This window comes from Astatotilapia calliptera, chromosome 9, assembly GCF_900246225.1.
Source record: "Astatotilapia calliptera chromosome 9, fAstCal1.2, whole genome shotgun sequence".
NCBI classification, from domain to species: Eukaryota; Metazoa; Chordata; class Actinopteri; order Cichliformes; family Cichlidae; genus Astatotilapia; species Astatotilapia calliptera.
This window is the reverse complement of record NC_039310.1, coordinates 19,652,453-19,669,677: the sequence shown is the minus strand read 5'-3', so window position 1 is coordinate 19,669,677 and position 17,225 is coordinate 19,652,453. Positions and strand designations below refer to the sequence as shown.

The following is a 17,225-nucleotide window of genomic DNA, read 5'->3' as shown; positions in this document are numbered from 1 at the left end:
ATTTTAATTGAAATAATTTTCTCTCTTATTCCTGCTTTTTTTCCTGTCAGGGCATTAAAGCACGCATTTTGGAGACCTTTGTGATGCTCTTTCTCCTGGCATTGCTCATTCTTGGAATTGTGTGGGTGGCATCAGCCCTCATTGATAATGATGCAGCCAGTATGGAGTCACTCTATGGTATGATTTTTGTAATATTCTACATGATTGGTCATTTTAAACCCATTGTTTTTGTTTTTTAAATAAAGGAATAGTTTTAGGATTTAACAATCTGACTGTGCATTAACTATGAATCTAGGCTGAGAGTTTGTTTAGGAAGGAAATCAGATTTCTAGCAGCTCTAAAACTCCAATGAACACACATCTTGGCTTGTTCCAAAGTGTTGAGCTGTTCCTAAGTTTCATTTTTACTAAAAGTCTACATATTTTGTAGATCTTTGGGAGTTCTACCTGCCATACCTCTATTCCTGTATTTCTCTGATGGGAGGACTCCTTTTACTAAGTAAGTGTGTTTATAATTTTACAAAATGATGCAAATAGAAAATGTATCTCTATGAGCAGTGTTTTCCCTCAAAGTACCTAAAACTTTGAGTCCGAGAAACCTTTCTGAACAAACAAGAAAACCTCAAAGCTCTGTCTTTCCACCATGGTTTCAGCACCCTTATAGGCTAGGCAGGTTTTATGTTATTTTTGGGTATAAACTCCTGTTAACTTGGTTCACAGGTTTATAACTCAAAGCCTCGAGTTGAGGATTTTCACTATCGCCCACTTGGTGTTTTGAATGTGATAGGCATGGGGGTGGCCCTCTTCTGATGGCCAAGTTGAGCATACCCTGGATAATTTAGAACTTAGAATGTGCTTCACTCAGTATGAACCAAATCTATTGACATGAACTCCTCAGAGAGGAGCATTAGTGAAGTGTTACTGAAGGGAAAGCTGAGGGCTTTGTTCTTTTACACTTGTGCACAACTGAAAGTGTTTTTGTAACCATAGGAGTCGCCGCCTGGTGTCCACTGTGGACAATCAACTGTCTAAAGGATACTTCTTATACTTCCTCTGAAAAGTTTGAACTAAAAGTTCCAGACCCTATATGTGGAAACATGCCTTTATTATATTTAAACAAATTGACCGTATTGTCCTGTCTCCTGTGTAGTGTGCACTCCTGTGGGGTTGTCCAGGATGTTTACCGTCATGGGCCAGTTGCTAGTGAAGCCGACAGTAAGTAATCACTTGGATGAAGTATTTACTGCATTTCTAAAAGTTGAGTCGATGGAAAAGAGTTTATTAAACAGTTGTTGTTCAGATTTCTTTAAAAAAATGTCTCTACAGACAGACTTGAGTCTGCTCTTCTTGTCTGAAAGATGTCTCATTTAGCCATTTAAAATCACAACAGAGGACTACAAATACATCACCAACTCATCTTCCCATCTGCCACTGCTCCAGTCCCACTTCGGGCCTAATTATAACCCATTTCATCTCTTCCTACTCTGCTCTCTCCCCTTTAGATCCTTGAGGACCTGGATGAGCAGATTTACTGCATCCATTTGCAGGAGGAAACCCTTCAGAGGAGATTAAACGGTATGTCTGTGGGAGACGTGTTGGCACATTATAGGGGAGGGGAGGGGTTGACTGCCCTATTGGGTGTGATGGAGTAGGCCACGCTGGAATCAATTAGCATTGAAAATTCAGCTAGGCACACAGACACACACAGACATTCACAAAATTCACACACACTTGTCACTGGCTTTTCCCTGACACCGTCACACTCTCATAACTTTCTGCTTAAGGTCAAAGCAGCCACTATGGCAAGGACCATATTTTGTTTAGGAAGTTTTTCTTAAGAATCCACTTAAGAAAATCCACTGCCGCTGCCATTATTGGTGAAATGATTGCCACATTTAATGTCAGGCCTCGAATGGCAGCCTGTTTAATAGGATGGAAATGAAATTTTTCACGAAAGGGTTTGGTGCTGTAGACATTAAAGAGCCATAACTCTTCTGAGAGGACACCGGGAGCCTTGTGCTGCTTTTTTAGGGAAAGTTTGAAGTGTTGAAGAATGTTGAAGATGTTATATTTTTTTAGCCTGCATTTCCTTTTCACGTCCAGTTCTCTGTGTTCCCAAATTCCTTGTTTGACGTTAAATAATCTTAAAAAAAGCAGGAAGTATTTCGGCCAGTTTCCAAAACCTACTTTAATATTAACTCAAGCACGCAACCAAGTGTACAGATGTGAGTAAATGAACAGAAAGGAGTGTCCTTTTAAACCCGGGAGGTAAGCGAGATCACTCCTAGATAACACATGTTTTTGAACGCTTTGCCGGCCACCTCCATAGAGTGCCACCAATGCGTACAGTTTCTTAGGGCTCATTCCTCAGTGCCCTGCTTTGAACTACCTGATAGAATAATTGTAATCTGTTCCTTATCATCTCCAGGACTGTTTGATCTTTACACGTCACGGTGGGGCAAAAAAAAAAAAAAACCAAACAACAGTGGTCAACATCCCAGTATGTGTACCAAGGACAAGCTGCAGTTCATTTTTGTCTGTTAGAGAGGTGGGAATTGGAGAGAGAAGCAAGGGGAATGTTCAGTGAAGCTTAAAGCGTTGCTTATCAGACATAATGTTTTTATGCAGATACAATATGCATGCAAGTATGTGCACATGCAAATACTCATTGTTCATGGTCATAGTTAGGTGCAACTGAACGTCTAAGCGTGGTTCCTTTGATCTGCTCAGGGCATTAAGTAGAGAGCAGGTCAGGAACAGTTCACGGGACACACTCCAAAGACGAGCAATGTTGTCTTCTTGCTTCACCGGTGTCCGCTTTGCATCAGGCCTCTCTAATAAATTATCATCTTAGAAAGTTTGTGTTTGTAGATGTGGACTGTTGAGCCTAATCAGTTGATGCATTCATGTTTATTTACATGTCTGGTCCTTTGTTGTCCTCCTGTGGCATGAAATTGCCCATTTGTAATGACATGTTGGTAGTTTATGTGTTGCTGATCACGACATTGTGGTTTAAACCGGCTCATTAGCAATGTGTGTCTGCTTTTCTTGTAACAAGCGTAATGAACCTAAAAGGAGAATGTCCAGATAAAAGATGGATGGTGCTTGGCAATTGTTACAAGTAATAACGCATTGTGGCACCCCTACTATTTTGCTTTTAAATGTATATACAGGGTGATGAATTTATCCCAACTGCACAAGTAGTCTGGTGACACAGAAGTCAGGATGGAGTCAGCCTGCGATTCCTCTCGCTGCTCTTCAACTTTCTCTATGTTCAAACTTTAAAGAAAAAAAGGTCAGAGCAAAGCAAGAGATACTGACTTTAATACTCCACTCGTTTATCTCTGTATGCAAACCCCAATGATAAAGTCTGTGGGAGTGGCAGATCCAATGTTGTCACCAGTAATCTGTGTTTTCTTTGATGGGCTTTTTAACTATTCCATTTATAACCAAAAAAAAAAAGCCCCAAAAACTAATAGATGGGTTTCAAGAAGTTGACATTCAAAAAGTTGAATTCCTAACAAAGTCCTTGTTCGTCTCTATCATCACTGTTGCTACTGTTGTGCTAAAGCAGAAATTACAGTGGTCTTTATATCTTAATTCCTGTACACTGTGTTTTCACAATAGTTTTCTCAGATTCCAGATATAGAAGTCAAAGCTGTAGATCCATCAACATTGCTTCAAAAGGAGCACCTAGTGATGGCTGCTATGTGCAGCCAATGTGAACTAAGGTTCAAGAATAATGGTGCATTGTATCAGAAATGAATGTTTGGGGTTTTTTATGATGTCAGAGAGACACAGCAAATATAAAACGTCCTGTTGACACTATTGATTGCATTGCCTCAGTTACAGAAAGTAACTTGATTCAGTTTTTAGTTCCATAACAAGCCTTTCACTTCTGTTGTTTCATAATCCTAAACTGTCCTTTGTACTGCCAGATGTTGCAGGTCTCCATACACATGGTAGATGTGTGAGAGGCTAAAAAAAACTTGTATTTGTGCTTGTCAAAGTTTACAAGGACCAGTTTATATACTGTTTCAGTAGTTTCATAGTGAAGAACAGAATATATTAAAACAGCACCAGGCACACATAAATATACTGCAATACAGGCAAAGCGATGCACACACTTGTACAGACTGCCCTCTCACCACCCTGATGTGCTGAAAACAGAGCACTCGTCCAGATGCTATGCGGCACAGTGACCTTGCCAGTGCCTCTGTTGTCTCAGCATGGTGTTTAGCATATTTGTGAATGACGTAATTTTTTGACTGTGGAGAAGGTTGGAGAGGATATGTTGAATTACTCCAGGCCTTCCTGACTGCCAGAAGCCCCACTCAGCATCTCTGCCTTGCTGTAACTCAGTCTTATACTTGACGCTGCCAGCAGAAGGAGTAGAAGGATATATTTAACTTCGGTTTGCTGTGATGTCATTGAAGATACTGCAGTTGAAAATCTAAGCATTTCCCTTTCTCTGCTTTGAACAATCGATTTTATTGTCCTTTGTTTTCAGTGTAAAGTATTGTTTTGGATGGATGGTTTTAAAAAAGAAAAGAAAAACCCCACACAAACTTCTTTTTTTTTTTTTTTTTTTTTTAATTTAAGCAAGGATTTATATGTGCCAGTGATGCGTCAGGCCTTGTTCAAATACGCAGTGCACGTAGGTAAAGGATAAGTTCACTTGCAGCTGAACAGATTTGGCTCCCCTGAGGCAAAGTGTTCAGTTTGTCTCTGGAAAAAAGAAAACTATTTATGAACTATCTATGACATTTCCTGTTGTGTTCTGAGCGTATTTGCTTGGAGGGTTCAAACTTTCCCTTGCTCAGATCCTTAGACGGGCATAGACTGCTAACTCTCCACCTCTGCGTCTATCTCACCCTCTTTTACCTACTTAAACCCATCCAGACAGGGCGTGACATAATAACAGAGGGAAGAAGAAGGTCTGATCAAAGTGATTGGTCCTTCACTCCTGTAACAAAGATGAAAGATGGTATTTTTATTGCACGTTAGTAACGGTGTAACACTGAACTAATTGGTCTTGATCTGCCAATCACCCGAGGGATGCAAATGGATACTCTTCCACTTTGGCTTCGAGGGGCCTCTGTGATAGTGCGTCGAGCTGGAAGGAAAACAGAGTAAAATAGATAAATTAGACTTAAATGAGCTGGCCTTGTGGTTTTCCTGGAGAATCCCTTGCTGTCTTATCCAGCCCACTCAACCAGTTGTGGCATGTGCTAGACAGCTCCTGACACAAGAGATTATTTTTACTTGTTTGAGATCACGTTGTTATTTTCTGTGCAGGATTACTTGTTTTGATGGGATTGCTTAATAAAGACAAGTCAAATACCATATGCTGAGGTAGGATGAATACAGGGAGAGGTTAACATCCTCTCCGTCTATTTAAGTATTTAAGGGAAGTTTAAAAAAAAAAAAGAGAAGTTTTTTTTTTTCCAAGTTATGGTGTCCAAAAGAGGAGCTTTGTTTCTGTTTAAACAACATTATAGCTGCAACAAAAACAGTGAGTTATTTTTGCTGTTGATAGTCATTTAGGCTGTTTTAACAAAGCAAAAAAGCCAAACCTTTCAAAAGGGGCATCGTTTTTTTTTCTTTGTCTTCTGTGAAATAAAAATTTTTAAGAGAAGAAACATAGCTCTATATTATCCCTACACAACATGTGCTCATACAGCACGTTTCAGACATTTTGAATATTTTTATTTTCACAGGGTCTTCCACACACGCTTATACCAGAGGGAGCTTTGCTCACCAGCTCAACAAAGAACTGGACAATATTAGAAATCAGAGGAATAAATTGGGTAAGTATGTGTGTGGTAGTTTTTATACTCTCTCGCTGTCTCTCTCGCTGCCTTTCATTTGAGTTGTTTTTTTTTTTTAATTATTATTATTTCTGTTCCCTTGGTTTTATTCTTTAAATGATATGCATCATTTCTCTTCATTTTCTGTTTTGCATCTCGGAGATATATGCCACAGACGTTAGCTTAGCTTTTTGCATATTGCTGACAGGCAGCCGCTTTCTCTTCATCTGCCTTAATTTCTTAATTTGGACTTGGACCAGAACTGCCTGATAATTTCCCATCCATTTTAGGATATTATAAATGAAGCCTGAGCCTTTTGGGGAGCAGGGTAGGAGGAGGGGTAGGAGAGCACAAAGGCACTTAGGATATTGGACAAGATGCAAACTTTATATTGTACCAAGCCTTTTAGTGATGTCATTAATTTAGAAGGATGGTGCATATAAAGTGCACTTGGCAAACTTCTTGGGCAGGCTGGGTGGATGCACTTTGAGAATAAGGAGGAGTAACAAGGTTGGAAATGGAGAAAGAAGTCAAAATAGCAAATACTAAAGGGCAGTCAAATACACATTGTAAGAGGACAGTTGATGTCTGTAAGACATAGTGCCTGTGGTCCATGGGCTGTCAGCAAAGTCTATAAACATGATGAATGAGGCGTTGAAATACGAGGTACATATAAAGCTGAAATGTTTCATCTGGCTTAGAAGAATGAGAGGCATAAGTCGCCCAGCACATGCATACGTATTTTCTCCTAAATATAAATCATAAAATTAATTTTGTAGCATTTCTTTTCATCCAGGAGTTATTATTTTTTTCCATTAATTAAGGCAATGATGAGTGTGGCTAATTACAGAGGAAGAGTGTAATTTTTGAAGGTTATGAAATGTATATTACCTGCAGGTGGGGCGGTTGCGATGAGAGCTGAGATTGTGCTCAGCCCACACACTCGCGATATGTTTTACTAAACAAAGCGGTACAAACCCTGTAAATAAAGCCAGAGGGCTTGTGGTTGCAGTAGGTTCTTTGATGAGCTGATTAATTAACAAGTAGTGGAAAGTGTAATGGAGGAGTTTAGTTCATCGTACATACATTTCTTAAAATAAATAAACTCACTCTTTGTTGCACTTTCATGTCCTCACAGAGAGAAGAAAGAAGGCATCGGGATGGGAGAAGAACTTGTTGTATCCCATAGTGATGCTGATCCTGCTCACAGGAACGGTGAGTGTTAAGATGGACCTATCATTAGGCCCACACTGTTTGCTCATGACGTTTACAGCCTGGCTGGTATCCACTGGGAGTAACACGGTACCTCAAAATCCATCTTTTCCCACAGAGTCTGGGTGGGGAAACTACTTTTGTTTAATGGATGTTTTAAGACAATGCTGAATACCAACCTACAACAACAGTGATTTTAAATAAATTACAGTGTGTGAATACTGTTTGTCGTCTGATACTGTTAGATAAGGTAGAAAGGCCATGTGCAAGGCAGGGCACGTGCATCGCACAACCCCCAAATTGTTTAAGTTTTGAGAAGCTCAATTTTGGCACAGTTTACAGTTACAAGATTGTTATTATGCATTCAATTATATCATGATGCCGGATACTTGGAGGATTTGATCAATCTTTTTATAATTATACCATGTGTGAACAAATTTTTGTCTTCCTCTATGTCTGCAGACAATCTCTGTTCTTCTGGTGGCACTGAACATCCTCTATCTTCTAGTAGATGAGACTGCCATGCCCAAGGGATCCACAGTAAGCCTTCTGTCTAACTAGGCTTTTGCGTTCACACCATCACACACCTAGAATGTAAACTGCAGTAGGGCTTGCCTATCGGGCCTGCCCTGTCCCTGGCGGAGACATAAATCAAATTCCAGATATGCTCAGGTGCACGTTGGAAGAAAAGACTGGACCAGATGTTAATCAGGCTTCAACGTTGTGGCTCTGGTTTTGTTTTGGAAGCTCATTCAAAGTCATTTCACAGCAGTGTGCAAATTCAATGAGGTTGCTATGTGTCTCCTGCCCTCAGTGGGTGAATAAGCTGCTTTTCCTCCCTTGTGCAAATGCAGACGGGGGCAAGTGAAGGGCTCTTACTGTGAAACAGCCATTCCACCAAGTGTGGAATGGCTCTGAGATTCTCATCTCTGCCTAACATGCAATGTGTTTTAAGCTCCTTGTATCTCATCTCATCTGCAGTGACAGAGATGCGTGCATGTGTGTGCTTGCATGTGTGTGCAGTTGTGGTTGCATTCTTGTCTGAAAAGGGGCAACATAATGTATCCTATTTCTCCCTCATTTCATTTTGCATCTCGCGGGCATCTGACAGAGCTGCCCTCGACATTCCAATTATTTTATTGAGCAGAGATGTTTTCTTTGGCATGACACATTGCAGAAAATCCCCCAAATTACACTTGTCATGTAGCTTGAAGCTGTCCTCCCTGACAGTATGGCCTCACTAAATGGTTTATGCTTTATGTTGAGCTGGATGGATGCCACACCTCTGATCTCACAAATCTACGAGCAGGAGGGGCCATCTCATCTTCCTAAAACAATCAATACTGATATGAGATCATCTATCATGCTTCTTTAACCTTATCCTCTAACTCTCAGACTGTGCCCCTCTGGCACAGAAATTCCCTCTGCCCTCTGTCTGGAAAAAGATAACGACAGGGGAGAGAATGTGATATAAGAGGGGAGAGAGAGGTTTGACATCTCGGCAAGGTACTGCCAGAGCAAGAGAGACTCAGACTGTGGGAAAGTCAAATGAGGCCCTGATTGTTATGGGAGTAGAGCACAATAGAAGTGCCCTGTCAGTGTTTGTCTTCCCTTCCAGCTAAGCATCCTGCTGTAGTCTTTAGAATACTGAGCAGTGTACCGCTCAGCTTTACAGGGCAGTGGATGGGTATAGAGAAGGATAACATGGAGTAGGGAAAGAAAAGGATGACGAGCAGAGAGGAAACGCAGGTGGCTATAGATGAGAAGTTGGCACTGCCTCTGTCATAGGACAGAGGGATTTACAGCTTTATGAACAAGCACTTAGAGACACCAATAAAACTGTTACTACAGGCCCTTCTTTTTGGTGGCCACTGCACTTGACACTCTATTTTGCAAAACAGGCAATTACTGTGGCTGGACAGTAATTTTCACCCAACTAAAGTTGCCCTTGTCCAAATGCACAAAGGCTTGCATCCATCCACCCATCTTCTGCCTGTCCAGATCCGGGTCATGCTAGTCCCAGCTGTTGTGGGGCAAAAGGCAGAATACACCCAAAACTAGTCACCAGTCTGTCGCGGTGCGACTGCGTAGAGAGAGACAACAGTTCACGCTTACATGAATACCTGCAGCCAGTTTAGAATTATCAGTTAGCCCAACATGCATGTGTTTGGACTGTGGGAGGAAGCCAGAGTACCTGGAGAGAGTCCACATAGGCACAGAGAGGACATACAAACGCATTTATCCTTGCATGTATTTAACAACTTGACCTCCCATCTCCAGACACCCTTTTCACTTTATAACTGGCTTTAAGATTATCTAAAAATCTGGAAATGTATGTGAATATCAAGCCTTTGCTTGTTGCTTATTATATGTATATTTAATATTTACATTTCAGAAATTCTGTAAGATTAAATGACAGCAGCCTCTCATATTTCGTTGAAATGTATGGATTGCAAATGTCTGTCACTTAAACCCCCTCAGACTCCAACTGGTTGCGGCAGATGGTCACCCCTCCCTGAGCCTGCTTCTTCCTGTTAAAAGGGAGATTTTCCTTCCCACTTTTGCAAAGTGCCTACTTAGTGGGGTGGGTGGGTGGAGGCAGGATTTCTTTGAATTACTGTAGTGTCTTTACCTTACAATTTAAAGTGCTATAAGGCAACTGTTATTAAATTTGGCACCATGTAAATAAAATAAAATTAAATGAGTATGACTGTAAAAGTAAACTTTGAAACGCAGTTGCTGTTTCAAGGTTGTTACATGGGCACAAGCAACTTCAGAGATCTGAACAGTTTCTTCTCCCACTTGTTTAGATTTTTTATAGGTTGGAATTAGGTTGTTGGCAACTGGATACATGAGTAGGACATGGCTTTGACTATACGAAAGATGAAAAATATGAGAATATTTTACGGGACTGCCTTGAAATATGTTAATCATAGGGTGCATGTGTAGCTGTGTTAATAAAATCAAATTAAATACAATTTAAAAAAACAAAAACAACTTAGTACAAAGTAAGAATGTGAAGTATAGATGTATGTATGGCATTGACGGCCTCATCAGCCTCAATATGCAGTCTTAATGTGCAGTGTGAGTTGACTGGAACATAGACCCTTCCCTCTATGGACCCCTATCCTGCTCTTTCACACACAGTAACACACGATCCGTCACTCTTTCTGCTACCGGAATGTAAAGACGAATGGAAAGGAGGTGCACAGCACAAGCTAGGTGTCCTGTGTACGCACGTGCATGCTTATTGCGAGTGCACACGCCATCTTAATGCATGCCCTCCCTCCATTAATAAATGACATCAGATTCTGTCTGCTAATGCTGCTAATTCTCTGTGTAAGAGAGAGAGGGCACTGCACCATGGCTCTGCAGTAAGCTCCCAGGGATGACAGTTGCATAAAAAGGCATGAAACAACCTGTCAGGCTTTCCTTTTTTCCCCTGCAGCCCGTTTTACAAAACAAATCAAGATAAAGACACTTAAAGTGGGAAAGGGAAAAAGAATACAAATGCAAATCTCAAACAGAAACCACGGCAGCACACCAAATATATGCTGTGCAGTTTAATATGCTGTAGGTGCATATTGCATGACGAGTAACAGCACATTTGCCTTGCACTTCTGTACTCTAACTGTACATGCAGTACTCTATGATTTAGAGTAAAAATAAATAAATAAAATGACTGGATTAGTGCTGTACAGCTCTGTTAAGATAGGTTTATTGTATCAGCAAGAATCTGAATTTGCAGCAAATACTTTTAGGGGAGTTTTAGGTAACTTTGTGTGAAGTACTGTGTATATACCCCCATTAAATGTACAAATCCTCTGGAGGATCGTCTTGGGTGCCAAGTCTGAAAAAAGCAAATATTTGGCATTTGACAACTCAGATGCTTGGTATGTGCTGTGTATGTGGATGTATGTCTTTTTCCTGCTCCACTTTCAAAAGGCCTTAGGGGTTGGAGGGGTGAGGATGGGTGAGGGGGTTTGCGTAGTGTATTTGCTAAAGGATTTGTTTAGTTGTTTTTATGTTTTTGGCATGCTTTCAGCCTGTACACTCTTCTTACCGTAAGCAATGTGCCGTTTTTGTTTGAACACCTGTTCACATATTGTATGGTCGACAGTGATTTGCAAAGAGCCTCTTTCATCTTGTTCCATTCATTACTTAGCCAATTTGATTCTGTCTTTCTCAAGTAGGGAAATTCTTCGTGCACCACGTACTTACTTTTGCAGGTCTTCTGTAATTGCTCATGTCTGCAGTCGTACACAACACCAAGTGTTGTCATTTTTGTGATCTGTTTTAGTCTGAAGGGTAGTGTAGGATGTTTAATATCCCTGTTTTCCTATTTGTCTCTCTCTTCTAGGATCGAGCCATTGGGAACACCTCTTTGTCCACATTTGGTGTGGCTCAGGCAGTGCTGGAGATTGTCCTCATATTGTATCCTTTCAGTGACCTCCCCTTTGTCTGTGGCCTGAGTAACATGCTCCATGGCCAACAGCAACATTGCCAAGGCAGCTTTGTTTACCCAGGACATAGTTGAGCTGAACACCTTCCGGAAAACATGTTGCGTTGTTTCATCACCCTTTATGATACCTGAAAAGGTTGAGCCTTGACACATAAAAAGTTGACTCAAAGAAAAGCTGCTTTCTACTTGCAGCAAGGTGTTTTTGCTCCTTGATTGATTTGCTGAACAGCTACTTGATGGTGTCTTCTGTCGTTGGCTTCTACAGTCTGCGTGTCTTTGAGGGACTCACTCCCAGGAAGGATGACACAACCATGACAACGGTAAAGATGGGATAGAAAGGCAGGGAGTGGGGTGAAGTGGGGGCAAGGGTGCTGAAATTGCTCCTAAGGTGCTGATGTGTTTGCCCCCTCCTGTGTTTCATCTATTTCCCCTGTCTTTTTTTTCTGTCTTCATTGCTCTCGCCTTCCTGTCTTCTCTGTCCCTGCTGCTCACTAATGTTTTCCTCCGGGCCCCTCAATAGCCTTAGTTGATCTGTTCAATATTTGTTTGTAAGTTGCGTAAACACCAGCAAAGTGCAAGCTCTTTTCTTGTACATCAGAGGGAGAGTGAGTTTTTTTTTTTTTTTTCTTAGGGGGAGAAGGGGGCTGGGTGGCAACTATTCACTTGGTAATGAGTTTGGGAGTGGTGAGGCTTGTTAACTAGCATGATGCTTCAGTGAAAGGACTTGAAAGGACAATAGAAGGAACCTCATAATGAGCATCTTCAGAGGTACTAATTGTATAATATGTGGAACCAATTTATCATCAAGTGGCGTGTATGTGTGTGGGCACATCACGGCTAAAACTGCTGGTGCAATGGGTGCTTTTTCTGCTTCACACTCGCTATAAATTGCATGTAATTTGTTGAGGGCTAAACTCGGAGGTTTGATTATTTGGTCTTATTTGCAGATCATTGGTTGCTGTGTCTCCATCCTGGTGCTGAGCTCAGCCTTGCCAGTGATGTCCAGAACACTAGGTGAGTATGCTTTTTCATGTGAGTGTTTTTGTATTTTCTTTTGCCTGCGGTAAGGAGAGTGAGTGCAGCTTGCTTTTTCTTTTTTCATTCAGAGACAATTTTTTGTAGACACATTAAATGATTAAATAGCAGCAGTTTGACATCTTTCAAAAAGAAAGGACATTTTTTAGAGTTAGATGAAAACATTAATAGTGGGTGATCAAGTCCACCCACTAAATATGAAGCTGTAGCTTGTTAGTTTGATAGCTTGAAAATGTAAGTCCCTGATTATTGTCCATTGTGGACACTGACAGCTGGGTAGTTCTTCCTGTTGTACTTGAAGTCCACTACCTAGGGTGCATGTGTAGTTGATGCATTGTAATATAAATTTTCCCTTGACCAATGTTTGTGGTGACACATGGATATCTGCATGGACCCTTGCGCTCACTGTCTGATGAAATTTGCCACTCTGACCTGAGCGAACCAAAGCGGACTCCTGGATGTGGAAAGTATAATCGAGGGTTAAAGGGACAAAACGGCTAGCCTTGCTCTGTCTGAAAGAAGTGAGAATCCACCAACCAACACTACAGTTTATGTGATTCAAAGCTGGAATTTGGGAGGACATGCAAGGCTGGGAAAATCCAACTTGATTTATACCAGAGTTTTAAATATTGTGAACAGGCCAACCCTTTTGCAATGTGCAACCAGCAGCAATTGGTTTTCCAGATTTGAAGAGGGCAGAAAAGGTAGCACCAGGGACAGAGTAAACTGCACTGATAGAAATACAGATTGGAAGGGGGGGAAAAAGAAACTCTGCATTCAGAGAAAGGATAATGGTCTAAAAAAGAAAGCGGTCGACAGTAAGGCCCATTGGTGTAATCTCTATAAACCGCTATCATTTACAGATCAGTTTGTTTTCTGTTAGCTTCTTTTTTTTTACATTTTTTTTTAAATTATCCAGATCCATTCTGGTGGACAGAACAGCGTTTGGTCATGGTATCAGTTATCCTCTATTCCAGTTGGTGTTTCTGGTGTGTAAAGAACAAAGTTATTGGCAAGCTGATGGGTTCCCAGACTAACTTTGGTCTATGGCTTGTCCTCGCTATAAGCATGTCCACTCTCACTACCAAATGAACGATGCAAAAGTTCCAACTGCTGGTTTATCAAGGAAAACCTGAAAAAGATCAAAACCTCTCTTTCAGGGTTATCCTGGCTGAGACCAGCATACTGTATCTCCTTTTATAATCTGAACATGCAGAACAGACAAGAAATATTCCTGCCCAAAAACAGACTTTGTTAATGAAAGAAACAAGATACAGCATGCTCATTAGTGAGCTTTACAGAAGCTGGTATTTTTGCTGTGTTACGACTGAATGATTGAAATGTAGGTTACAGACTTATCAGAGCTGTCATTGTGTCCTTGGCACAAACAAGAAGAAAGATTAAATCTTCCTCTCCCACAACAATTTTCATTGTTACCACCAACACCAGGTCACAGGAGTTGAATTCTCCTACAGTCTCTCATGGTGATGTTAGAAAAGAGTGCAGGCAGAATAAAAATGACAGGAGTAGCACCATCACAATGGCACTAATAAACATGCAGAGTGCAGAGCACAGCTGTTTAAATAGCACTACTTTTGTGTGTGTGTGTGTGTGTGTGTGTGTGTGTGTGTGTGTGTGTGTGTGTGTGTGTGTGTGTGTGTGTGTGTGTGTGTGTGTGTGTGTGTGTGTGTGTGTGTGAGCAACAGAGTGGGAAAATAGGATGGAGTGAGCATACAGTGACTCACTGGGAGCTTTACAAAATATCAACAGGTTCTGCTTTGTGACACTGAATGGATGAAAAGGAATAAATGCATGAGACAGAGTTGAAGAGAAAAGGCCGCTCAGCACAAGATAAAAAAAGACGTGCAAAGAGTTGAGTGTGACGAAGTGAGATGTTAAGAGACAAGAAAGGGTTTCGTGTGTTGACGTGAGGCGTTTTTATGTCGGTGGGTGGTAAATATGCACTGTGTAAGAGATAAGGGAATTGTGCTAGAGCACGCAGCATGTTTAATAGTGTAGTAACAAATGTTTAGTTACACCAAATGCACATCACAACCAGCTCCACCCTCCCCTCCCACCTCTGCAGGTTACACATGTTTGGGTGAACTTTAATGTCTCTCTCTGTGCACTTTAAGCTGCATCACCATCAAATCCAGCTTGATTAATGGTAATATCACCAGACGTTATGGCTTGGTTTTACTTTGCACCAATTCATATTTAAAACTTTGACAAATTCTGCATGACATGTTGGTCTCTGCTGAGTTGAGGCAGGGTCAGAGTGAAGATGGAAACACAGTGTAACGTCCTGACGGCTCTGAACAGCAGCATGATAATGTCTCCGTCTCCCTACCGACATTTCAGAGACTGAAATGGGTTTTTTTTTTTAAACCCTCAATTAGATTTTCTCACATTACTAACCCAAGTTTAAAACCTTTGGCATTAGAAATGAATTTAGCCCGACCACAGTGGCTAGCTGTATTGACTGGGGTCTCCATCATCGCTCTCCCCATCTTTTCTCAAGCAATTTTGTTAAAGGTCCTTGATGCTTGCCAAACCGCTTACTGCGGCTGTAAATACATCTCTCCAGACGCTGAATCGATTGCCCAATCTAATTGATGACAGAGGTTGTGAAGATGTTACAGGAGAAGTTGAATGTCCAGGGACTAGGGCTTCCTCAGTCTGATGCATGAGAATGTGATTTCTGCTTACAGATAGCAGGACAGGATACCGTTATGGTACTTGGACTTTAAATATTGATGCAGTAATTTCCTTCATCAATGTTGCATGCAAAATTAACATAGGAGAAGATGATTTAATAACATTAAACAGATCTGTGCACACAGGTTATTGAAAGCTTAATTATCTCCCCACAGTACTCTGTGGGATGGCGCAGCTAGAGTGCATGAACGCATGGATGGATAAGCAGGAAAACAAAAGGGTGTTGATGGCTTTCCAAGCTGCATGTGATCAGCTGTGACAGATGGTTTGAAATTGGTCTGGCAGTGTAGAGCTAAGAGGGAGCTCCTTTATCTTTGTCTGAAGGAGAGATGAAGTCCACCTGCAAGCCACCTTAGCTGCTATAATTAGCTCGCCATCCTTTTATGTTCCTCAGAGAATTGTGCTCACATTAACCAAGATGCAGCCAAGTGATAAAAATAAGCAGCAACTCTGCCATGCAGTGGGTCAGTGGATGTTTACCCAAGCCTGAGTGAAATTGCTTTGGTCCAAACCAAATCAGAATTCTTACACGCTGTACATTTGGATGACCTCCCTTCAAGGCCGTCTCCGGATCGCTTTTAGCGTGGTCGATTTTAAGATCACTCCCTGAAGTCGTGATGTGACCACTATACCTCTGCACTGGACACTGGATTCCCGTCAGTGTGGCAAACTGGTAAAACACAGCTGAAATATCAGTTCATTAACGTAAACTGTGTTAATGTGGCCGTCGATGGAGACAAATTGAAGACGAACGATGCACAAAGGTCATGATGACATATTCACAGCAGTGTGGCAGCAGTGCTAAAAGTGGTCTAGAGGTTCACGAGTTGACCTTACAGGGGAGATTGGACAAATATGAATTGTCCATAGTGTTTGAGATTTCAGTGGGCACATTCTGTCTTCGCAATAGGTTATTGAAGAGGGTGGAAATGCCTAATGTAGGTTAGTTTTTGTTTGATTGATTGATTGATTGATTTTTTCAGATTTGGGCGTAAATCTGCTTGGAAATGTGCAGATTTGTCAACAGAAATTAGAATTGCATGCGTGAAGACTAGTGGTGTGAATCTGTGGAGTTCTTGAAGTAGTTGTTTTTGTACCACCTTACAACACAGGGCTGGTCTCAGACCCAAAGTGCACCAACGCTATTACAAGTAGTTTTTTTTTTTTATTACAAGTCAGAAATGTATTAATTCCTGTAATCCATATTAAATTGTTTTTGTATATAAGCCCCCTTTTCAGATTTTTATTTTCTTTTTTTCTTTCTTTTTTTACTTTTTGAAAAAGATGGGCCTGAGGAGAATGACATTTTCAAAGAGGCTCATAAGTTTGCTGCAGCCTTCTGCTTTTGTTAGGAAGAATTCTTATGAACAATACTTGTCTTGTCAGAAGGAGCCTTGGAAAGATGAACTTCATTTTTCTCAGGGTTTTGTTTATTTTGTGGAATTCAGCTGAGGAGAAAACATTTCGACTCTTGGTTATCACAGCTTTGTGTGAAGAGTTATTAAAGGTCACGGTTCTGAGTAAGAAATTGCACATTTTTGAATGAATGTCAACCTCATTTGTAACCCAGTTGTGCGTGTGTGTGTGTGTGTGTGTGTGTGTGTGTGTGTGTGTGTGTGTGTGTGTGTGTGTGTGTGTGTGTGTGTGTGTGTGTGTGTGTGTGTGTGTGTGTGTGTGTGTGTGTGTGTGTGTCTCTGTCCTTCACAGGCATCACCAGGTTTGATCTTTTGGGAGACTTTGGCAGATTTAATTGGCTGGGAAACTTTTACATCGTCCTTTCGTACAACCTGCTGTTTGCAGTTGTGACAACACTTTGTCTCGTGAGGAAATTCACCTCAGCGGTCCGGGAAGAGCTCCTGAAGGCGTTAGGTAAATTCATCAACAGGGTCTGTACATATCCTAAAAGTTTCTAACCAGCAGCTTTCAGTATATAGTACAGGACAGTGCGTAGTCTTTCACGTGCCTCAGTACAGCTATGTTGGTTCTACG

General features: G+C 41.2%; 1 protein-coding gene across 1 annotated transcript in view; it reads left to right on the top strand.

The window, feature by feature from the left end:
- The window catches only part of lmbr1 (limb development membrane protein 1), a 41,880-nt gene that overhangs the window by 21,763 nt on the left and 2,892 nt on the right, over window positions 1-17,225 (top strand). The window contains exons 6-16 of the mRNA XM_026179785.1: window positions 51-177; window positions 430-498; window positions 1,150-1,214; window positions 1,502-1,574; window positions 5,720-5,809; window positions 6,948-7,024; window positions 7,484-7,561; window positions 11,382-11,455; window positions 11,713-11,803; window positions 12,431-12,497; window positions 16,944-17,105. Coding sequence (XP_026035570.1) covers window positions 51-177; window positions 430-498; window positions 1,150-1,214; window positions 1,502-1,574; window positions 5,720-5,809; window positions 6,948-7,024; window positions 7,484-7,561; window positions 11,382-11,455; window positions 11,713-11,803; window positions 12,431-12,497; window positions 16,944-17,105 — 973 coding nt within the window. The remainder of the gene's footprint in view (window positions 1-50; window positions 178-429; window positions 499-1,149; window positions 1,215-1,501; window positions 1,575-5,719; window positions 5,810-6,947; window positions 7,025-7,483; window positions 7,562-11,381; window positions 11,456-11,712; window positions 11,804-12,430; window positions 12,498-16,943; window positions 17,106-17,225) is intronic.